The sequence below is a fragment of the Oncorhynchus nerka genome, linkage group LG14, assembly GCF_034236695.1.
Source record: "Oncorhynchus nerka isolate Pitt River linkage group LG14, Oner_Uvic_2.0, whole genome shotgun sequence".
NCBI lineage: Eukaryota > Metazoa > Chordata > Actinopteri > Salmoniformes > Salmonidae > Oncorhynchus > Oncorhynchus nerka.
In genome coordinates, this window is record NC_088409.1 from 64,443,193 (window position 1) to 64,468,320 (window position 25,128).

The 25,128-nt window shown below is 43.4% G+C and overlaps 1 protein-coding gene across 2 annotated transcripts in view; it reads left to right on the forward strand.

Moving 5' to 3' along the window:
• LOC115141254 (multiple epidermal growth factor-like domains protein 6) overlaps positions 1–25,128 on the forward strand; it is a 149,015-nt gene continuing 123,887 nt past the window's right edge. For both annotated transcript variants that reach the window (XM_065000274.1, XM_065000275.1), the window contains exons 1-4: positions 1–289; positions 1,890–2,024; positions 2,411–2,520; positions 2,694–2,798. In XM_065000274.1, coding sequence (XP_064856346.1) covers positions 207–289; positions 1,890–2,024; positions 2,411–2,520; positions 2,694–2,798 — 433 coding nt within the window. In that variant the 5' untranslated portion in view covers positions 1–206. The remainder of the gene's footprint in view (positions 290–1,889; positions 2,025–2,410; positions 2,521–2,693; positions 2,799–25,128) is intronic.

Consider the following 25,128-nt stretch of genomic DNA (forward strand, 5'->3'; position numbering starts at 1 on the left):
GATGCAAACTGAGGGACAACAAGACCTTCTCTCAAGCTCTCTAGATACGGTACAATCTTGTGGCTGGAGACGAAGCATTGTAGTCTTGTTTCGGAGCGTTTTCAGTCGGAGGCAGGATGCACATGATTATTTGACGCGACTATAGGAGATATTTACCTATCACCACATCATTCTTTACTTTGTGGTCTTCTCTGTGTGAATTAATAATGTTCTTGGACATTTTAATTTGGTGTATGATAGCACTGGAAACCACGCGCATCGCATCATCTCTGGAGTTACAACCTGACATGTGAGTGACTTTAGAGTTGCACGACTATTTTGTGTTGAATCATCTAATACATGAGCACACTATAGCCTTCATGTGACACATGGACATTTGAGTCTGTAAATAGTCAAATGAATAAAGGCTTCGTTTGGTATTTGCGGCTCTTCAATGGTAATGTGTTATTGCAGCATGTTTCAATAGGCCGGCCTACTTTTGGTTAAAGGGATCACCCACAACCTCTAATCATGGTTATTAGGCTTTGTTGTCACTGTTTTCTACTGTTGGATACAACGTTATATCTGTATAATTTACTCTTGTCTTTTTTGACACAACAGTCAACTGGATGCATTTGTCCTCTAGGCGTCGCTCTTTGTGCACCTCACGTAAAATGTACCATATTATACGTTACCCTGCAAACATGACCACTATTATACTGAGGATGTAAAGGAATGTGCATTTCTCAAGAGACTTCCCGAAAAGAATGAGCGTGTGCAGGACGCGCATGCAGGAGTGTTTTTTTCATGTAGGAGCCTTATACTTCTCTCAGCTAATTAACCTAGCCTGCTGTCTATTGAACCCAGATGGTGTGTGCAGATGCAGAAATACACATTTGGACAAAAGTGTGTTATAAAGACAAAAGTGTGTTACAAATCCCTGTTCCGAAAACATTTTGATATATTTATTATGGTATGTAGATATTCAGTTGTTCAGCTGCTGATTCCCTTGGCATTTTCGTTGGCGGACAGACAGACATGCACCAAGTCATGCACGCACACGCACAAATACAAGCACACACACATTCTGACATGTTTTCTTTTCTGAGATTGTAAACTGGTATTGCCTGGAGGGTTTCATTGGTTGTTTATTGAGTATCTGGAACACTGTCCAAGTCTAGCAGAGTATTTGAGAACATGAGTCTAGGGAATTCTAAAGGAGAACAGACCAAAACCCAGACTACAGATGCAGATAGAATGATTTTACTTTACATTACGGAGCCACAGCAGGTCAATGCACAAACTGTATAGTGTGCCTTGAGCTAAACAATGAGATACTCCTAACAATGTCCAATTGTCATTGCTGAACTCAATCCAATGGCTCATTTCCCAGGTCTATCTGGTGCTGTGAATAGACATAAGATAGCACATCTAGGTAATGTATGTTACTGTGTCTGTTGGAATGTGTGCATCTGCTTCCTCTTGGATTGTGTCAGTGTTTCCCCTGTGTCGGCGTGCTCCCTGGTGACACACACACACACACACACACCTCATCTGGGGGGAACACGCTGGGCACCTGTCAAGACGCGGGAGGGTCTGGAGCTGCTGGGTGGTTCGTGATGAGGGTCAGCAACTCTGGTGTGTCAGAAGGGGAAGAGTAGCAACTCTCTCTCATGAGCCTCAACCCTGACCCTCTCCTGTCCTGTGTCTCACGAATCACTTGAAGGATATCTAAACCGCTCATCTCCATTTTTACTCCGTTGTAAATCAATGATTAAATTGATGACAACAACATGGTATATACCAATGTAGCCCTTGTACCCAGAGTAATTATAGTGTTACTACACAGGTATACAAGCAACTTCATGTAAAGTGTTACAGACTGAACCATCCTCTCTGTGTCTCTGCAGGCCTAATGTGTGTGCGGAGCAGGAGTTGTCCATGCTGGGTGCACGCCAGCCCTGTGTCCAGGCCTTCACTCGGATGGTCAAGGTCTGGAAGCAAGGCTGCACCGGCCACCGCTGGTGTGTTGGCTACGAAAGGAGGTGAGTGGCACATCTTCTCCAATACCCTGTTGTTGTTGTTGTTGTTGTTGTTGTTGTTGTTGGATAGTTGTACTCAGTCTCTCCTATCATAACTGGGCTCATACAGATGTAGGATCTTCATTTGAGCCAGTTTCATACAGCAGGGAAATAGTCCTGCAGCCACAGGAAATTTGAATTGTTATGTGGATTATAAATCATGGATTTTTTTTTAGGGTTTGAGGGGAAATCAAGTCTGACATTTCAAAGTGGAAATTACAAACTTCAGAAGCCTTTTCAAACCTCAAATACACTACAAGTTTAACATTTCCTGCATTGCAGGAAAGTTCTCCTCCACACAGGGTGATCAAATGAAGATCCTTCACCTGTATGTTATTTCTTTTCTGCAGAACAGGCTACTACACAGCCTACAGGCAGGTGTACAGTATGGATGTGCACAGAGTGACCAGGTGCTGCCCTGGGTGGACACAGAGGGGCAAGGAGAGGGGATGTTTGCACCGTGAGTTCAAAGACAAACACTGGATATTATTTTCATATTAACACATGTATCTATGGAATAATGTAGCGCTATCGATACATATAAAATGAATTGATCATGTGTTGTCATGCCCATGATGTGTCTGAGTATTTGCAGGTGCTACTGAAATGACTGATGTGCGTTGTGCTCTACAGGGGTGTGTGCTGCTAATACCTGCTTCAATGGGGGCAGGTGTGATGAGGGAGGTGACCAGATCTGTCAGTGTCCTGTAGGCTTCCAAGGAACACGCTGCCAGTATGGTGAGTGAGTCATCACGGAGTCAGAGACAGAGAACATGTTGTGGACACCTTGCCATGGTTTGGGGGGGCGGAGAGAATTGTGAGAGAATTGTAAAGAGAGTGAGAGACAGAGAGAGTGGGAGAGAGAGAGAGAGACAGGGGGAATGAGAGAGAGCGAGTGAGAAAGAGGGAATGAGAGGCCAGAGAGAAACACAGATTACTTTTTTCGACTAAACACTTCAACAATATTGTAAAGGTCAATGTTTTTTAACCTTCAGTGTCCACCCTGTACCCACTAGCCACCCCTTTGCGGTGTATTCTAGAGACTGACCTACATGTATATGCTTAAAGGAGAGCATACTGTTAATGTTCTAATGGACACAGTGCAGACCTTGTGCTTTCACTTTGAACAACATACATTTTCCTTTCCTGTCGTTGCGATCGGCAGTGGCCGCTCGACGGGGATTGCTGGGTAATTAGAGGTGGCAGAAGTGCACTCTGGGAGAAAAGGGGTCCTTTGAAGGCTGGTGCCCCAGGCGCTAGGGGGCTAACTCAACCCTGCCTCGGTCCTCTGTCCTCTGTCCTCCAGTCTGCAAGCTGGATCCTACCCACCTTGCTTCTACACCTGCATTGCTTGCTGTTTGGGGTTTTAGGCTGGGTTTCTGTATAGCACTTTGTGATGTCAGCTGATGTAGGAAGGGCTTTATAAATACATTTGATTGGTTGATTGATAATGAGGGCGTGTGCAGTTTGAGGTTCTCACAGATGGAACAGACACTGCCTGTCTGGACACCAGGGCCAGTATCCACATAAAGTCTTCCCATAGAGTAGGAGTGCTGAAATAGGATCTTTGACCTTTTAGATCATAATGACTAAGATTATATGGACAGTTGGGAGCCTGATCCTAGACCAGCTCCAACTCTGAAACACTTTGTGAATATGGGCCAATGACTGGTATTCCGTCAACATTCAATGGTCCATCCTTCATAGTTCATGTTTATTCAAGCTAATCAGCAAGCAATCACTATTGAACCCCCTTAGCAACTTGTTTTCCAACTATGAAGCAAGTACAGTTCTATTGTCCAGGCCCAAAGAATATTTACCTTAGGTGAAAGCATACTAGTGGAATGTGGACTGGAACATGATCTGTTACAAGTAACATGATCCAGAAGTATTCTTCCTGTCTTTAACATTCTCATGAACATCTCTTGGTCTGCTCTCCTTTCTCCCTGACCCTCTGACCCCTAACACTCTGTCATCCGGCCAAAAGCGAGAGGACAACGCTTGTTAGTTGATGTTCTAAGGAAGACTCCCGCCAAGAGAGAACAGAGAACAATTAGTTACAACCCCTTCCCATGCTCACGCATGGACACACACACACACACACACACTCAGGGCAGCACACATTCAGGCACAACACACACACACTCAGGCACGCTAACATACACACATACACACATACACACACACACACACACACACACACACACACACACACACACACACACACACACACACACACACACACACACACACACACACACACACACACACACACACACACACACACACACACACACATAGCAGGAGGAAGGTCCTGCCAGGGGTTCTCTTTGTTGCTCTTCCTCCGGCTGTGACATTTCACAGGGACACATCAGTGTTTGTTTCTGGTGGCTGTCCCGCTCGTTTGTTTGGAAAGAGCTGCTTGGGTTTTCAGGGAAGGTTGAACAACATAGGGACACACACAATAATCAGGTGACAGGGAAGGGGGACACAGATAAGCCTGACTCTTTCCCATCAAGGTTTTTAGCATCCTGTGATTCGGTTCCCTCTGTGAACACAGCAGCTTTGACCTCTTTTTTTGTTGTTGAATTTTACCCCCTTTTTCTCCCCAATTTCGTGGTATCCAGTTGTTAGTAGCTACTATCTTGTCTCATCGCTACAACTCCCGTGCGGGCTCGGGAGAGACGAAGGTTGAAAGTAATGCGTCCTCCGATACACAACCCAACCAAGCCGCACTGCTTCTTAACACAGCGCTCATCCAACCCGGAAGCCAGCTGAACCAATGTGTCAGAGGAAACACTGTGCACCTGGCAACCTTGGTTAGCGCGCACTGCGCCCGGCCCGCCACAGGAGTCGCTTGTGCGCGATGAGACAAGGACATCCCTACCGGCCAAGCCCTCCCTAACCCGGACGACGCTAGGCCAATTGTGCGTCGCCCTACGGACCTCCTGGTCGCGGCCGGTTACGACAGAGACTGGGCGCGAACCCAGGGTCTCTGGTGGCACAGCTGGCGCTGAGCTTTGACCTCTTATTCCCCCTCTCTCCCTTAACATCTTTCCTTCCTCCACCTCAGAGTAGATTTATCCTCTTTTCCTGCCAGAAGGATTAAAAAAGAGCAGCAGCTCAGGCCAAGCAGCCACGTTCAGCCAGTTCTCACTGAGAGGGACACTGTTTCTCTGTGTGGAGTCAAATGCATGAAAAAGGATTCGATTTAGAAGTTGTGTAATTAGTGTAATTTTATATTCAAGAATATTCTTAAGTGATCATGCCAGAGAAGCCGGTGTTTGGAGGATATATTGGCACGGGTGTTGTTAAGCCCAAGAAGACGAAGTCGAAAAAAATTACACTAATTACACAACTTCTAAACTTAATCCTTGACCTTTTTATGCATTTGACTCCACACAGAGAAACAGTGTCCCTCTCAGTGAGAACTGGCTGAATATGGCTGCTTGGCCTGAGCTGCTGCCCTCCTTTAATCCTTCTGGCTGGAGAGAACATTATCACTTTAATCCTTCTGGATGGAGAGAACATTATCACTTTAATCCTTCTGGATGGAGAGAACATTATCACTTTAATCCTTCTGGATGGAGAGAACGTTATCACTTTAATCCTTCTGGATGGAGAGAACATTATCACTTTAATCCTTCTGGATGGAGAAAACGTTATCACTTTAATCCTTTTGGATGGAGAGAACATTATCACTTTAATCCTTCTGGATGGAGAGGACGTTATCACTTTAATCCTTCTGACTGGAGAGGACGTTATCACTTTAATCTTTCTGGATGGAGAGAACATTATCACTTTAATCCTTCTGGCTGGAGAGAACATTATCACTTTAATCCTTCTGGATGGAGAGAACGTTATCACTTTAATCCTTCTGACTGGAGAGGATGTTATCACTTTAATCCTTCTGGATGGAGAGAACATTATCACTTTAATCCTTCTGGCTGGAGAGAACATTATCACTTTAATCCTTCTGGATGGAGAGAACGTTATCACTTTAATCCTTCTGACTGGAGAGGACGTTATCACTTTAATCCTTCTGACTGGAGAGGACGTTATCACTTTAATCCTTCTGGATGGAGAGAACGTTATCACTTTAATCCTTCTGACTGGAGAGAATGTTATCACTTTAATCCTTCTGGATGGAGAGGACGTTATCACTTTAATCCTTCTGGCTGGAGAGAACATTATCACTTTAATCCTTCTGGCTGGAGAGAACATTATCACTTTAATCCTTCTGGCTGGAGAGGACATTATCACTTTAATCCTTCTGGCTGGAGAGGACGTTATCACTTTAATCCTTCTGACTGGAGAGGACGTTATCACTTTAATCCTTCTGGATGGAGAGAACATTATCACTTTAATCCTTCTGGCTGGAGAGAACATTATCACTTTAATCCTTCTGGATGGAGAGAACGTTATCACTTTAATCCTTCTGACTGGAGAGGACATTATCACTTTAATCCTTCTGACTGGAGAGGACGTTATCACTTTAATCCTTCTGGATGGAGAGAACATTATCATTTTAATCCTTCTGGCTGGAGAGAACATTATCACTTTAATCCTTCTGGATGGAGAGAACATTATCACTTTAATCCTTCTGACTGGAGAGGATGTTATCACTTTAATCCTTCTGGATGGAGAGAACATTATCACTTTAATCCTTCTGGATGGAGAGAACATTATCACTTTAACCTCTTCAGTCGACCCTCTACTTTTTTGAACATTTTGTTAAAAATCGCGCAACATTTCAGCGCCCTGCTACTCATGCCAGGAATATAGTACGTTCATATGGTTAGAATGTGTGGATAGGAAACCCTCGGACGTTTTTAAAACGGGTTAAATCACGACTGTGGCTATTACATAACGTGCGTTACATCGGAAAGCGCAGGAAAACCTGATCACAGAAAATGGAAATAAATATCCTTGCGCCACTTCCAGCAATTGTTAACAGTGAGCCGAATTAGATAAGACCGAGCATTCAACTCCCACAGCATCCCCATGTTGTCTAGAGTCTTGTGAATTGAATCATCTTTGATTCTTGGTTGAACCGAAACAGGGGCACCGCTTACCTCCGGTCTCCGCCCAGATCATTCCGGAAGAGCTCTCTCCTGAAATTTTTTCCAAGACGACAGCTAATGATATTTACATCGCCTACGGATGATTTTTATCGCTTATTAACGTTTACTAATACCTAAAGTAGCATTACAAACGTATTTCGAAGTGTTTTGTGAAAGTTTATCGTCTACTTTTTGAATTTTAAAAAATGACGTTACGTTGTGAAATCGCTGTTTTTTTCGTTTATCACACAGTCTACATATAACGATATCTTGGCTTTATATGGCCCGATTTAATCGAAATAAAGACCCAATAGTGTTTATGGGACATCTAGGAGTGCCAACAAAGAAGATGGTGAAAGGTAATGACTGTTTTCTATTTTATTGTGCGGTTTGTGTAACGCCGAAATGCTAATTATTTTGTTTACGTCCCCTGCTGTGCTTTTCTGTTGTAGTGTATTGGTGCATGCTATCAGATAATAGCTTCTCATGCTGTCGCCGAAAAGCATTTTAAAAATCGGACTTGTTGCCTGGATTCACAACGAGTGTAGCTTTAATTTGATACCCTGCATGTGTATTTTAATGAACTTTTGAGTTTTAACTAATACTATTAGCATTTAGCGTAGTGCATTTGCATTTCCAGAGCTCTAGTTGGGACGCAAGCGTCCCAAGTAGAGGCAAGAGGTTAATCCTTCTGGCTAGAGAGAACATTATCACTTTAATCCTTCTGGATGGAGAGAACGTTATCACTTTAATCCTTCTGACTGGAGAGAACGTTATCACTTTTATAGTGGGTTACCAACCTATTCAAATAAGAATTGACATATTTTCATAAAAAATGTTTTGATATTTTTTACATTCACTTTGGCACTAATTTCAGAACCTTGGTCATTTTTCAAAACTTGACATAAAACTCAAAACTGTCATCACTTGCATTCATATCTTTAAAGAAACCTTGCACTTGCAGAATCATTGGTTCAAATAACTAATTTATCATGAAAAACCATAGGAACAATAGTTTATATCACCCACACACAAGATACTGATAGTGTCACTGTGTAGTTGTTCGAACAATCATTAAATATGTCACGAAAATCATCTTGAAAATGACTGGACCAAGGTGCAGCGTGGTCAGTGTACATTTTACTTTATTATAATGTCGCCAACAAATCAAGAAACAAAAAAACCCGACCGTGACGCTTACTAGGGCTATACAGGTCACTATAACAAAGACAACTACCCACAAATAAAGGAAAAAGGCTGCCTAAGTATGATTCCCAATCAGAGACAACGATCGACAGCTGTCCCTGATTGAGAACCATACCCGGCCAAAACATAGAGCATAGAGTTTCACACCCGAGTCACACCCTGACCAACCAAACATAGAGAATAAAAAGATCTCTACGGTCAGGGCATGACAAAATATTGTTGTACAAAATATGTGATGCATGTTTCATTATGGTGCTACACATAAATACATCACTGTAAAAGGACTATTAGAGAGAATACTACAGACAGTGGAATCATTGAACAAAATCTGACATGTATTGATGAAATACAATAAAATCACAACATAGGTTTCTTTGAATCAAAACAAAAATAATTAGCTACAGAAAATAAAAAAACTTCAGTAAAACATAAATTGCAGTGTTCCTCACCCGGCTTACTGTAAATCACAAAACAAAGGATTGATTACTGTACTTCTATATTTCCATCAACCCTGTCTTTTGGATTTGGCCACAGGTTCTCATCCACATCCACAATGGATGTTTTCATTAGCCAAACATCTTGGGAAGAATCTTCGGGCGAATCCAGGCCTGACACCGGTCTGTTGTGATGTCAGTGCATGCATCATCCATGGCCTGGAGAAGGGTGGCTTGATCGTGAGGGCGTCTATCATATACCTTCCACCTTCATGTGGAGACAAATTCATGTGGAGACAAAATGAAGGTTACAAGGAGAGCTGCATTATATGATCCAATACAAGGTCGGCATCTCACCACACCATCTTCCGATATAGGTACTTGGATGGTTGCCCGCTGGCCAATGAAATTCTGAGCTCTCCTCCTTGTTTTGGCCAGGTTGAAGCCAGTCTCATCCAAAAAGAGGAATATGTGATGGTTTTCGTCAGCATCCAGCTCCATCACCCTCTAAAAATACATTTTGGAAAGAGAATGACTGATTAGAATGATGTAGAATTTTTGGCATCTTGAAACTGAACATACCTGAACATACTCAGTCCTCAGTTGCTTCACTCGGTCTGCATTTCTTTCAAAAGGCACACGGTATAGTTGTTTTAGAGACCCTGGTGCCTTTTCAGCATGCGTGCAATAGTCAGCAAACTGATGGCTTTCACATTGTTGAAGATGTCGTCAATGGCCAAGATGTGCTGCTGAATTTCTGTAAGGCGAATATAATTTCTGCCCCGAACCAAATTGACCACAGCCCGCTCTTGTTGGTCAGTCAGAATTTTGCCTCTGTCTCCCCTATTTGGCCTAGTCTCAATTCTGCAGGGAAAATTATAGTAAGAACACATTTAGTCACATCACCTACTCTGTGGTACACATTGGCATGCAGTGTACAGTCATGTGACAGTTGAGAGTAGCCGAATGTTTAGTGCATGCTGAAGACTTACCGATTCTCATTGCGGAAAGTTCTGATGATTAAGGCCACGGTTGATCTTCTGAGGTTTGGTTGAATCATTGTAGCTGCCTCAGCCATTGTCATGCCATGATTTATGACATGATCTACAACTATTGCTCGTATTTCATTGGACACTCTCTGCTGTTGCTGCCTCTGTCTTGGTCCGTGACCTTGTCCTCTAGAATGTTCCCCCACACCTCTCAAACGAGGCCCACGACCACCTCTCAGAAGAGGTGCTTGTCTCCTGCCATTCCTTTGACCACCACGTCTTCCTCCTCCCACTGCTTGATTGTGACCTGGATCACCTGCCGGCTCCATGTTATCGCTAGGTTGTTGTAGGTGGATACCACTCATTTCACTATATACTCGTACCACAATGTGAAATCAATCATCAGTAACGAGTTGGCAGTATTGGAAAAGCAATTACAAGGGCCTAAATACATACACGCACCGGCCACTTTATTAGGTACACCTGCATGTTAACGCAAATAGCCTGCTCCTTCGAACAGCGAGTCATGTGGCAGCCTGTAACTCAATATATAGAGTATATAGAGTAGAGAGCTTTAGTTGTTGTTCAACCAAACATTAAAAAGGGCAAGATGAGTAATCTAAGCAACTTTGACCGTGGTATGATTGTTGGTGCCAGACATGGTGATTCCAACATCTCAAAAACAGCTGCCTTCCTGGGATTTTTTAGAGAATGGTGCGATAAACAAAACACATTCAGTGAGCGGCAGTTCTGTGGGCAAAAATACCTTGTTAATGAGAGAGGTCAGAGGAGAATGTCCAGACTCATTCAAGCTAACAGAAAGGCCACAAATAACAGCCGTTTAAAACAGTGGTGTACAGAAGGGCATCTCTTAACGTACAACACCGTGAGTAATTTAGGCTGTTGTGTAAGCAAAAGGGGGTCCTACCCAGTACTAATAAAGTGGCCGGTGAGTGTAAAGTAATGTCAAATCTGAAAACATGGTCTGGAAAAGTGGTACATGGGACCATAGAAACAGTGTCTGATAGAGAATGATGATGAAATATTACATCCATAGATAATGTAGTCCAATTGGTGCGTGTTCCAATGTAATTGGTGTCAATGGATCTGATTATCCTAAAACTTTCATGACCTAAACATGGAATATTGTTTGTCAGTTTCCATAAATCTATGCATTAAGAGTAATGCAACAGTTACTTATCATTTTGAGCAGTTGTATCAATTGATAGTAAGATCGCTGTAATGAAATGAATAGACAGTCATCTCAGATGTAATGTGTGAATTGCATTTTGAAATAGTAATACTTTGATGTTAAGTTGTGTCATTTTGAACAGGGGATTTTTAGTTCAATGAACAAATGATCTTAGCTTTATGTGTATTTTATCCAAGCAATTGGAAATAGTGTTAAAGTTTTGGAAAATGTGCATTTTGATCATCTGTTTTGTGAGTTTTGTGTTTTGAAAAATAACATCAAGGTTCTGAAATTAGTGCCACAGTGATTGTAAAAAACCATAACCTTTATTTAACCAGTTAAGAACAAATTCTTATTTTAAATGACAGCCTAGGAACAGTGGGTTAACTGCCTGTTCAGGGGCAGAACGACAGATTTGTATCTTGTCAGCTCGGGGGTTTGAACTTGCAACCTTCTGGAAACTAGTCCAATGCTCTAACCACTAGGCTACCCTGCCGCCCCAAGTCTAGGGTTGCTACCCAAGCCAGGACACTGTTTTTCAGAGAAGCTAGCCATCAACACAACTAACACAATCACTTCAAACTGAAGCTGGAAAGACTGCAAACTAGCTGCACTTCGTTTCGTTTGACCTTTTTTCAAATTACATTTCTTTGTATATATACAGTTGAAGTCGGAAGTTTACATACACTTAGGTTGGAGTCATTAAAACTCGTTTTTCAACAACTCCACAAATTTCTTGTTAACAAACTATAGTTTTGGCAAGTCGGTTAGGACACCTACTTTGTGCATGACAGAAGTAATTTGTCCAACAATTGTTTACAGACAGATTATTTCACTTATAATTCACTGTATCACAATTCCAGTGGGTTAGAAGTTTACATACACTAAGTTGACTGTGCCTTTAAACAGCTTGGAAAATTCCAGAACATGATGTCATGGCTTTAGAAGCTTCTGATAAGATAATTGACATAATTCGAATCAATTGGTGGTGTACCTATGGATGTATTTCAAGGCCTACCTTGAAACTCAGTGCCTCTTCGTTTGACATCATGGGAAAATCTAAATAAATCAGCCAAGACCTCCGAAAACAAATTGTAGACCTCCACAAGTCTGGTTCATCCTTGGGAGCAATTTCCAAACGCCTTAAGGTACCACGTTCATCTGTACAAACAATAGTACGCAAGTATAAACACCATGTGACCACGCAGCCGTCATACCGCTCAGGAAGGAGACGCATTCTGTCTCCTAGAGATGAACTTACTTTGGTGTGAAAAGTGCAAATCAATCCCAGAACAACAGCAAAGGATCTTGTGAAGATGCTGGAAGAAACCGGTACAAAAGTATCTATATCCACAGTAAAACAAGTCCTATATCGACATAACCTGAAAGGCCGCTCAGCAAGGAAGAAGCCACTGCTCCAAAACCGCCATAAAAAACCCAGACTACAGTTTGCAACTGCACATGGGGACACAGATCGTACTTTTTGGAGAAATGTCCTTTGGTCTGATGAAACAAAAATAGAACTGTTTGGCCATAATGTTTGGAGGAAAAAGGGGGAGGCTTGCAAGCCGAAGAACACCATCCCAACCGTGAAGCATGGGTGTGGCAGCATCATGTTGTGAGGGTGCTTTGCTGCAGGAGGGACTTGGTGCATTTCACAAAGAGATGGCATCATGAGGAGAGAAAGTTATGTGGATATATTGAAGCAACATCTCAAGAGCTCAGTCAGGAAGTTGAAGCTTGGTCGCAAATGGGTCTTCCAAATGGACAATGACCCCAAGCATACTTCCAAAGCTGTGGCAAAATGGCTTAAGGACAACAAAGTCAAGGTATTGGAGTGGCAATCACAAAGCCCTGACCTCAAACCTATAGAACATTTGTGGGCAGAACTGAAAAAGTGTGTGCGAGCAAGGAGGCCTACAAACCTGACTCAGTTTCACCAGCTCTGTCAGGAGGAATAGGCCAAAATTCACCCAACTTATTGTGGGACCAAATTTAAACAATTTTAAGGCAGTGCTACCAAATACTAATTGACTGTATGTAAACTTCTGACCCACTGGGAATGTGATGAAAGAAATAAAAGCTGAAAGAAATAATTATCTTTACTATTATTCTGACATGTCACATTCTTAAAATGAAGTGATCCTAACTGACCTAAAACAGGGAATTCTACTAGGACTAAATATCAGGATGTAGTTGGCTAAGGTGCATGTAAACTTCCGACTTCAACTGTACATAAAAAGGATGCCAGCTGATTCATGATTTCGACTGGCTGAGAAACGCTGCCTGTCTGTCATTACTATGGGAGAGCTGGAGATGGAATTTGAATATTGAAGCAATGTTGCAAATGTTGGTGAAAAAGACAGCAATGTTTATACAAATCTCCGCTGTTGAAAACTAAATATTAGTCTAAAAGAAATGTCAGATAATATCTCGATGCTTTTTGTAGTGGAGATTAACATTATAAATTGCTTGTCTGGGTGATGAGACAGTGGATTGTGCAGTCAGATGGAACAGAGTAAATAAGGATTTTAACGTCATAGATTTAGTCAGTGGTAACCTATGGAATAGACACCAGCTGGAATGTGCTTTTAACCAATCAGCATTCAGGATTAGACCCACCCGTTGTATAAATATAGATACAATGTGTGATTGTGATTGAAGGTGTGATCGAAGTGAGCTGCTTTTTGAGTTGGTGGATGTGTTTGAATGCAGCTCTCTGACAGACTTTTCCCCCTTTTTGGTATATTTTCTAAAAGCAATGCCCATTCATACGCACATGCTCCAATGTTCCAAGCCTATTCCAAGGTTATTCCCATGTAGTTTCACAATATCTCAGCAGTGGGACATTGATTATCAGAGTTGAAACCATATTCCCATGTCCACCAGATGAACTATGCCACCGTCTTTAAGATGATCCACACCTTCTTAGACCCAGTCCAGGTTTGTGTTCATTAGGTCCCACCGTAGGTATTGCATTAGAAATGTGAACATTTCTTTAAAAACTATTTCTGCGTCACTCTGCTTCTGAACATTTCCCTTGGTTTTGTGTCCCAGGTCAGCAGAGAGGCTTCAACCTGCCAAGAGCTCTGTCAACTCATTCAGAGTAATGAAGCTGTGCTGTGTTGCTCAGAGCTCCTGTCCTACCTGTCTGCGCTTTGCTGCAGTAGAGTTAGCCCTGCAGAACCATAACCTTGGCTTTCTGACTGCTAAACCTATTAAGGACAAGAAGACCGGGGAGGGGGATGCTGTACAATGTTCTCCATGCTTTATTGGTTCACTCCTGCATAGCGTTCAGATTTGGTTTGACCTAAAAAGGTTGCAAGAGATCACAAGGTAAACATCTGTCGTTCTGCCCATGAACAAGGCAGTTAAACCACGGTTCCTAGGCCGTCATTGGAAATAAGAATTTGTTCTTAACTAACTTGCCTAGTAAAATAAAGGTAAAAATAAAAATACATCAAATGAAATGAAATCTTATTTGTCACATACACATGGTTAGCAGATGTTAATGCGAGTGTAGCGAAATGCTTGTGCTTCCCGTTCCGACAATGCAGTAATAACCAACAAGTAACAATTCCAAAACTACTGTCTTATGCACAGTGTAAGGGGATAAGAATATGTACATAAAGATATATGAATGAGTGATGGTACAGAGCAGCATAGGCAAGATACAGTAGATGGTATCGAGTATCGAGTACAGTATATACATATGAGATGAGTATGTAAACAAAGTGGCATAGTTAAAGTGGCTAGTGATACATGTATTACATAAGGATGCAGTAGATGATATAGAGTACAGTATATACATATTCATATGAGATGAATAATGTAGGGTATGTAAACATTATATTAGGTAGCATTGTTTAAAGTGGCTAGTGATATATTTTACATCATTTCCCATCAATTCCCATTATTAAAGTGGCTGGAGTTGAGTCAGTGTGTTGGCAGCGGCCACTCAGTGTTAGTGGTTGCTGTTTAACAGTCTGATGGCCTTGAGATAGAAGCTGTTTTTCAGTCTCTCGGTCCCAGCTTTGATGCACCTGTACTGACCTCGCCTTCTGGATGATAGCGGGGTGAACAGGCAGTGGCTCGGGTGGTTGTTGTCCTTGATGATCTTTATGGCCTTCCTGTAACATCGGGTGGTGTAGGTGTCCTGGAGGGCAGGTAGTTTGCCCCCGGTGATGCGTTGTGCAGACCTCACTACCCTCTGGAGAGCCTTACAGTTGTGGGCGGAGCAGTTGCCGTACCAGGCGGTGATACAGCCCACCAGGATGCTCTCGATTGTGCATCTGTACAAGTTTGTGAGTGCTTTTGGTGACAAGCCACATTTCTTCAGCCTCCTGAGGTTGAAGAGGCGCTGCTGCGCCTTCTTCACGATGCTCTCTGTGTGAGTGGACCAATTCAGTTTGTCTGTGATGTGTATGCCGAGGAACTTAAAACTTACTACCCTCTCCACTACTGTTCCATCGATGTGGATAGGGGGGTGTTCCCTCTGCTGTTTCCTGAAGTCCACAATCATCTCCTTAGTTTTGTTGACGTTGAGGGTGAGGTTATTTTCCTGACACCACACTCCGAGGGCCCTCACCTCTTCCCTGTAGGCCGTCTCGTCGTTGTTGGTAATCAAGCCTACCACTGTTGTGTCGTCCGCAAACTTGATGATTGAGTTGGAGGCGTGCGTGGCCACGCAGTCGTGGGTGAACAGGGAGTACAGGAGAGGGCTCAGAACGCACCCTTGTGGGGCCCCAGTGTTGAGGATCAGCGGGGTGGAGATGTTGTTGCCTACCCTCACCACCTGGGGGCGGCCCGTCAGGAAGTCCAGTACCCAGTTGCACAGGGCGGGGTCGAGACCCAGGGTCTCGAGCTTGATGACGAGCTTGGAGGGTACTATGGTGTTAAATGCCGAGCTGTAGTCGATGAACAGCATTCTCACATAGGTATTCCTCTTGTCCAGATGGGTTAGGGCAGTGTGCAGTGTGCTTGAGATTGCATCGTCTGTGGACCTATTTGGGCGGTAAGCAAATTGGAGTGGGTTTAGGGTGTCAGGTAGGGTGGAGGTGATATGGTCCTTGACTAGTCTCTCAAAGCACTTCATGATGACGGAAGTGAGTGCTACGGGGCAGTAGTCGTTTAGCTCAGTTACCTTAGCTTTCTTGGGAACAGGAACAATGGTGGCCCTCTTGAAGCATGTGGGAACAGCAGACTGGTATAGGGATTGATTGAATATGTCCGTAAACACACCAGCCAGCTGGTCTGCGCATGCTCTGAAGGCGCGGCTGGGGATGCCGTCTGGGCCTGCAGCCTTGCGAGGGTTAACACGTTTAAATGTTTTACTCACCTCGGCTGCAGTGAAGGAGAGGCCGCATGTTTTCGTTGCAGGCCGTGTCAGTGGCACTGTATTGTCCTCAAAGCGGGCAAAAAAGTTATTTAGTCTGCCTGGGAGCAAGACATCCTGGTCCGTGACTGGGCTGGTTTTCTTCTTGTAGTCCGTAATTGACTGTAGACCCTGCCACATACCTCTTGTGTCTGAGCCGTTGAATTGAAAAGATGTGAGTGTGGTGGTTGTAATACTATGGCGATTCTCCCTGGATTAGATAAGTGCAGTCTTTGTGTTGTCTCAATGACCAGCACAGCTTGAGCAGATAGTTTTTAAAATTCTGTTTAGTTTATATGATGTGGAAAGTATACCTAAGCCAGTACCCAGTATCTGGGTTAAAGCATGAGGTAGTTGATGCAGCTCTGTCAACTCAGTGAAATGCTGATGCCACGAGCAGCACCACAGATATTGTGATGAGCAAGATGCAAGACTTTGCTCTCTCCACAGTCACACACAGTATCTTCGCATGTTCCGGTGTGGTAGCCAGGGGCCCAAAACCGTGGAGAAGTTGAGCCTCACGCTTCAACGCTCTTAGTTGTTGCAGAAATTGACCCACTATGCTGTTTACTTTCTGCATCTTTGTTATATTGCTGAGTCTACCTTTTGGTAATGATAATATCATTCATTTCATTTATAGCACTTTCCATCAAGTGCTCAAAGCATTTTACATAAAGTTTAACACACCGTAGTCAGAGCTTGGAGCCACTCCACAGTACTAATACAAACCAGGTTTGGTGGGTGAATGGGACGTTTATTTAGATCTGGACCTCTGTTACATACCTGGAGCCATGAACCCAGCAGTTGTAGTCGCTCAGGGAGAGCCACGCCCCGCTAGTCGGAAAAACTGTTGGATGGTGGAGATGGAGAGGAGTGTTGAGTGAAGGGGCACACGATGGTGGCAGAATGTAGGGTAGACTTCGAACCATATCATTAGAAATATGTCAGAATGTTGACCTACTGTATATAACCATAGTATTTCATGTTGCACGCTCTTAATGTCACGTGCATAGGTACACTGAAATGCCTTTCTTGCAAGCTCCAAACCCAACAATGCCGTAATCAATATCGATGTAGCACAACAAAAATAACATAAGGTACAACAAAAACACAAGAAATAAGAAATAAGAAGAATAGGAGAAAGTAAGAAGCTATTTACAGGGCCGGTTCCAGTACCATATTTACAATCTGCAGGATACCGAGTGACAGAGATAGATATGTGTAGGGGTACCAACCACCATATTTTAAAGAGACCACATTGTCAGACCATGAGAGAGATGGCACAATTATTTGATCATGTTGAGACTTTTATATTCTGTTGTGGATTTTGTATTTGTCAATGGTTGAGGGAACAGGGAAAAGGGAAGAAAGAGATAGACAGAGGGGAGAGAGCTAACCTCTCCAATGTAGATTTATGATGTTTGCTTTCCTCCATGTTCCCTAATCCTGGTCTGTGTTGTATAGAACACGTCTGGATAACATCATCACACAGCAAGGAGGCACGCGATCCTTTCTCTGGATCTCAGACTGGCTTTATCCACGCTTTACCCAGCCCTGAGTCACCTGGAACCCCAGGAGAACCATTAGATAACCACCAGGGAACCCCCTGGTTTTAAAGTATGAATTACTAACCTCATGCCTGTGTGCCACAGGTAAATCAGTCAGCCTTTATGGGACCTTAGGGGCCACATCCCAATGTACTTAAGGGCCTCACCCGCAATGGTATATTATGGTCCATATATTCATGTGGATGTTGTGGAACAGAAACCGTTAGCGATACAGATAGGTATGTACACTACAGTGCCTGTTGACTGTCTGTTCCTCAGGCCCATATGTTTGGGTCTGAACCGATATATAGCGGGCGATCTTAGTCTATTACGGTGCCTTGAGAAAGTATTCATACCCCTTTACTTTTTTTTCACATTTTGTTGTGTTCCAGCATTGAATTTCAAATTGATTAAATTTAGATTTTGTGTCACTGGTGTCAAACATAGTGGTGGCTGCCTCATGTTATGGGTATGCTTGTAATCATTAAGGACTGGGGAGTTTTCAGGATACAAAATAAATGGAATGGAGTTAAGCACAGGTCAAATCCTAGAGGAAAACCTGCTTCAGTCTGCTTTCCACCAGACACTGGTAGATTAATTCCCCTTTCAAGCAGGACAATAACCTAAAACACAAGACCAAATCTACACTGGAGTTGCTTACCAAGAAGACAGTGAATGTTCCTGAGTGGCCGAGTTTGAAAATCTATGGCAAGACTTGAAAATGGTTAAGCAATGATCAACGACCAATTGAAGCATTTTGAAAAGAATAATGGGTAAATATTGTACAATCCAGGTGTGCAAAGTTCTTAGGGACTTACCCAGACAGACTCACAGCTGTAATCACTGCCAAACGTGACTGTAACATGTATTGACTCAGAGGTGTCAATATTTATGTAAATGAGATATTTCTGTATTTAATTTTCAAGAAATTTGCAAACATTTCTGAAAACATGTTTTGACTTTGTCATTATGGTGTATTGTGGGTAGATGGGTGAGAGAAAAATATGTTTTGAATTCAGGCTATAACACGACAAAATGTGGAATAAGTATATCCGTTAACCATTAGGCAGACAGACATACATACAGACAATCAACGCATTCAAGAGGATCGGCCTGAGCAAGGTGCTGTGCAGGTTCATCATAAGTAGCTATTTTGGATGTAAGAACATTCATAGTTAAGTGATTCTGCACAGCATTTAGCAGGCCAATTCCCTCAAACATGCAAAGTGTGTTGTTCACAGAGTTCTTTCACATCGGGAAACAGTGAGCACACCCGTGCGTGTGGAAGGACCATTAAAACCAATGTCTGTTACTCATACTGAGATCAGCTTTGCTCCTGAGAAAGAGGCAGACAGTAAGGGAGTGTGGAAAGAAAGAGAAAGGCTGTTGGGTTACAGAGGCCAGGGATCTGGCGTTATGTGTTTTCACCACAACTCACGCTCTCTAGGCCCGGACCCAAGGAGAATGCACACTGACAGAAGCCTGTAAGTGAAGCCTGGCTCTGCCAGCACATTAGGGAGACTCAGTACAAACTGCCGATTCGCTCCCTCCTCCTTCTTTTCAACACTCCTCATAAGTTTGACTTCTTGAACGGAGCCCTCTTTGGCGCGAGCGCCAAGCTGTGGCGGTACACTGCGACACCGCCTCCTTCGCCGATGTGGGGGCCAATCGTCCACCTGCTTCTAATCACTGATGTCAGAGGGCACTATTCTAATTGTAATCCTTCAGATTGTGACATGCAGTTTGTAGCGTTGATGCTGTGTGTTGTGGGTCGATGCTCCCGCCCCGGCCTCAGTGCTCTCCACAACGTGTTAAACACACCATAGGTCTGAGACATCCGAGGCCGGTCTTATTGGCTCCGTTTACGGCGCTTGTGAACACTACTCTGTCTCACTTCGTTACGCTTTAGAGCGGCCGGGCTTTGGTGAAACGACATGTCAGTCTGCAGGAAGTAAGGAAACAGGAAATGAGCAGGGACGATGAAATGCTGGGGACAGGTCACATCTGGTTTTAGCCAGACAAGCCAGATTTTGTTCAGGGTGTTTTTGTGAAAAGGCTTTCATGGACAGTGCCTGGGGAATTCGCTGCTCTCTCGCTGTTGGTGGATTATGCAGCAAAATGATTGAGCTGTGGAAGTCATAGTATGTCTGGCATTTAGTGTAGTCAGAAGGAGTCACACGGTATATCTGGCATTTAGTGTAGTCAGAAGGAGTCACACGGTATGTCTGGCATTTAGTGTAGTCAGAAGGAGTCACACGGTATATCTGGCATTTAGTGTAGTCAGAAGGAGTCACACGGTATATCTGGCATTTAGTGTAGTCAGAAGGAGTCACACGGTATATCTGGCATTTAGTGTAGTCAGAAGGAGTCACACGGTATATCTGGCATTTAGTGTAGTCAGAAGGAGTCACAGTCGTGTGTGTGTGTGTGTGTGTGTGTGTGTGCTTACGTGAATGTGTGCGTGTGTGGATAAGTGTGTATGTGGATAGCTCTGTGTGTGTCTGGGTGAGAGGGGTTAGGGGCTGAGACAATAATGCTAACTCGGGTGACTGCAATCATGTCTCTCACACATATGTTCCTTCCAAGTCAGCTGATAGCTACACCCCATCTGAGTTTGATCCGATTAGTTTTATCTGTTAGAAACAGAAACATTTCTGGTGTCGCAGCATGACATTTATCACGTTCAAGTAAGAGACTGGGGTTCCAGGTGTTAGTTTGGCTGACTGAGATTCTGTTTTTATCACTGTGAAGATACTGATACTGCTCATCTAATGTCCTCAATTGACCCCTAGATCTGTCAGTTATACAGAGAGAAACAGGTCACTGTTAGACACTCTTCCTCCTTTCCCAGAGGTTCTCCCTCCCTCCCTCCCTCCCTCCCTCCCTCCCTCCCTCGCTCTGTCTCTCTCTGTTGGAGTCTCTTCCTAATGACATGCTAGTTAGCAGACAGAAATAAATGGCTTTTAAAAAATATGCTGACTCAATGCATTTAAATTGCCCAGGGAATTCTTTCTGTGGTACCTTGCTTGAATAATGTTCATCTGGCTATGAGCTGGAGGAAATTAACCCTCTCAACCACGTTTATTTCTCCCAGAGGAAAACATCCTGCTACATTGACTTTTACTTTCCAGGATTCCCTCATTTTTCTCTGTGTGTGTGTGTGTGTGTGTGTGTGTGTGTGTGTGTGTGTGTGTGTGTGTGTGTGTGTGTGTGTGTGTGTGTGTGTGTGTGTGTGTGTGTGTGTGGACGTGTTTAACTATACTTGTGGGGACCAGAAGTCCCTACAAGAATAGCAAACAATTTTTATTTTAACCAGCTGGAGACATTTTGTTGGTCCCCACAAGGTCAAATGTTATTTCTAGGGGGTTTAGGGTTAAGGTTAGAATTAGTGTTAGGGTTAGAATTAGGTTTAGGGTTAAGGTTAGGAGCTAGGGTTAGTTTTAGAGTAAGGCGCTAGGGTTATGGTTAGGGTTATGGTTAGGTTTTTGGGTTAGGGTATGTGTTAGGTTTAGGGTTAGGATTTTGGGAAAATAGGATTTTGAATGGGACTGAATTGTGTGTCCCCACAAGTTTAGTTCTGCAAGACTGTGTGTGTGTGTGTGTGTGTGTGTGTGCGTGTGCGTGTGTGTGTGTGTGTGGAGACTTCCTGACCATAGTCAAGTAGCACTGTCTGGGGTCTGACACTTGCTGTTCATCAGCAACCACTGAGGACAACTGCTAGTGGTGTCTTGACTCTCCTCACTTCTCAGACTGTGATGATGTGTGATCGTGTGTATGTTTGGATGGATCTGGACAGAATCATACTGTGTATACTAGAGAGTGTGTATAATATGGCTCTGGAGAGTATTGGTCAGACTATGCTCCCGAACATTCCAATCTTAATCAGACCTTGAGGAAATGAAGCCTTGTGGACTGTATCTAGGTAGTCTTGGGGCATTTTGTAATGTGCCTTGAGGAAATGAAGCCTTGTGGACTGTATCTAGGTAGTCTTGGGGCATTTTGTAATGTGCCTTGAGGAAATGAAGCCTTGTGGACTGTATCTAGGTAGTCTTGGGGCATTTTGTAATGTGCCTTGAGGAAATGAAGCCTTGTGGACTGTATCTAGGTAGTCTTGGGGCATTTTGTAATGTGCCTTGAGGAAATGCCTTGTGGACTGTATCTAGGTAGTCTTGGGGCATTTTGTAATGTGCCCTAAGTCCCATTTATACCCATTCTTATTTAACCATACAGACCAATGCTTAGTCTCACAGCTGTAAAGCTTGGATTGAAAACCCTGCATTACGAGTAGAGGGAAAACCAGAGTGGACATGATGAGAAGATTCCCCTGGATTCCTCTATTGATTTCTATAAAGAGAGAGAGCCTGTGACTGTCTGTGAGAGAGTTTGTTTCACTTCAGCAGGTGTGTGTGGGAGTGTTGGTTGACTGATTGGACAGTCTCTCTTCTCGGAGTCTTTTGCCTGCTATGGAGTGTCTCTCTGGTTAGTCCCACTCCCACAAGAGTCTCTGAAGGAAACTGAGTGTTTTGTTTGGGCTCCTGGGTAACAGGAGCATTTATTGGTCTGATGATCTTGTGACTGTGAGACAAAAGACCAGACTTATTTGCCTTTAAACCCAAAGGGCTTGGAAAGTGGTTTGCAGTTGCTCGCTGTCAGCTGACAAAGGGATGACATAATCTCGTCTGTAACCAACATTTACGCTCCAAATTCCTCCGGTCTTAGCTCGGTTAAATCCCTGAATCTGACTGAGTCTGACTGCTAAATGGAAGTTGGAGGACCTAGTTAACAGATTAAAGTGCTTGAAGTTATTCTAATTCTCCCGCCTGTGTTTGGGATCAAGATTAATACCCTGCATCTGGTTGTAATGAGTACAGTTTTCATTGTTTGTTCTGGGCCAATTCAAGAATGTCTTCCAGATTCCTTGAACAGAAATGTGTTTATGTAGCGAGCTTTAGCGGGAACCGTTGGATGACCACTGACAGGTCGGACTGTGGGTTGGCTGGCAACACGTGTGTTCTTGTTCAAATCAGCTTTGAGGTCTGGTCCGAACTCCTGAACACAGACGTCCACCCTCTCACCCCTCCACCCCTAGACACAGCCCCCAACCCCCCCCAAAAACTTGACAGCATGATTAGCTGCGATTAACAAGGCGGGTATAACCTTCATGAACTTCCCTCTGGAGGTTCTCTTCCTAATTGTCTTTAATAACATCTTGGTTGTGTAACCACTGGATAACATTCTTACTAGTCTCCTATTTAGTACATCAGACAAGTTCCTCTTTGAGTTTCTATGGTTTCACAATTACTGTTTACCTGGCTTTAATCTGGATCTGCATTGATAGCCTACCTGTTTCTATTTATAAACATAATTGGTGCGACTTCGACCCTATTGTCCTTGTACCATTTGGGGTCAGTCAGAAACATCCCGAAATCGTAAGGCACTCGCCTTCCCACTACATCTTTCAAGTAATGCACAGAATAGAATTTGGAAATGGTGATAAGCCCGTCAGTTATATTTCAGAACGTGCAGACAGAAATAAATGTGGAGTAATCCAACTTGTCCAACCTACTCTAACTGCACACAGATTATTTCCAGCTCTGTAGGAACAAATTGCCTGATGCTGAGTTGTATAACTTCTGGGGGTAATGCCTGACAGGCTTTACCAAACACATCAGAGACGGAGCCAGCAATAAGGCCGGATTATTGAACCACTAAACATTAGCAAATAAACAAGAATCCTCATAAGCGTATATATTTAAAGCAGCAAAAACATTGAATGGTTACAATGGTGCCAAAGAATCTTTACGAGAAGTTTGAGTCTGGACTGAGTTTTCTTTTGCTGTAATGGATATCTGCTTTTGTGAGAGAAGGCTTGCTCAGCAGTGTAAACGCTGGTCCACTGGGAGGCCCTAAGGCAGGCAAGGTGGCTTGGCTTTTCAATTGAAGCTGCTATGTTAAAATTAGAATAACACCGTAGTTTTTCCCCTCACACGCGATGTCACAGATGTTGCCGGCGAAGAGTGTTTTTCTGACCGACAGGATGTGGAAGGTGTAGAGGTCTTAGGTCTTTGACTAGCGTGAAGCCGCCAGCTTCCAACTGCAAGATAGTGACCTTCTCCCGCACCTCCGTAGGACCATCATGCACCAGGAGAGAGACTCCATTATCACTAATGTTTGAGGTCTGGCGTTAATAGCGGAAAACACGCTACATCTCTGTTAATCTTTCATTTGCCCATTGGATACGTGCTGCAGTCTGCCATGTATGTCTTCACCGGAGCCTGAGAGTTAGTTGGTACGCAAAAAACATATTTTTCTGTAGGTTACGAACAGTCAAGAGATCAGTTCTTCCTCAAAAGCAAAGCAGGTGCAGAGTTGGCTTTGTGATGACCAGGCCGAAACAGAGGGTTTGGGTCACTTGGCCAGGCCAAGATCTCACTTACTGCCAAGCTGATAGAGATAGATCAAGTCTGCTGGCATCAGTAGACCCAAATCCACCCTCCAGTGAACTGACCCTGCTTAGATATAGATCTTACAATTCCATCGTATGACTGATAAAATGCCACATTTTTATTGATATTTTTCCCATTGTAAGAGCTGCAAGTGATCCTGCTGTAAATGTGGGATGTGTGTGGACTGTGGAACCATGTGTCTGAGTGTAGATAGAAGCCTGTAGCTATTAACAGGCATACCCTGACTGTCCAGTGCGCTACGTGCTTAGCATTAGCATCATTAGGGCCATAATGGCTGCTATATGGCAATGAACTCGCCTGAACGCTAAAAAAAAAGATTCCTCGTTGCTCTCTGTGCATTAAGGTGTTGTGTTTACCATGTTAGTGGCGAGGATCCTGGGTAATCGTCTGTGAGATTCACCATATGCCCATCGATCTGCTCTGCACTGATTTTCCCTCAGTAGAGGTGGAACACCAGATCAAATTGAGCGTTGATGGTTCTTATCCTGGAGGACCTGATTGAAACCAGTCCTAGTATCACCTGGTGCCAACCTACGGGCTTAATGAATGGATTCTCTGTCTAATTACAATACAGGTAGTTCAAACATGGTCAAATAAAAGTGCCATCCTATTATTAGTTGTCCTTAACCTTTCACAACCTGTGTGTGAAACTAATGAGGACCATGTGGAGATGCAGTCATAAGAGAGAAGAATCTCCAAAACATGCCTCCAATACGCCTCATATAAATCAACAACATGTAGCAAAAACAGAAGAAATCTACCGGTTTCTGTCTGTCTAAGCCATTAACCATCCGTC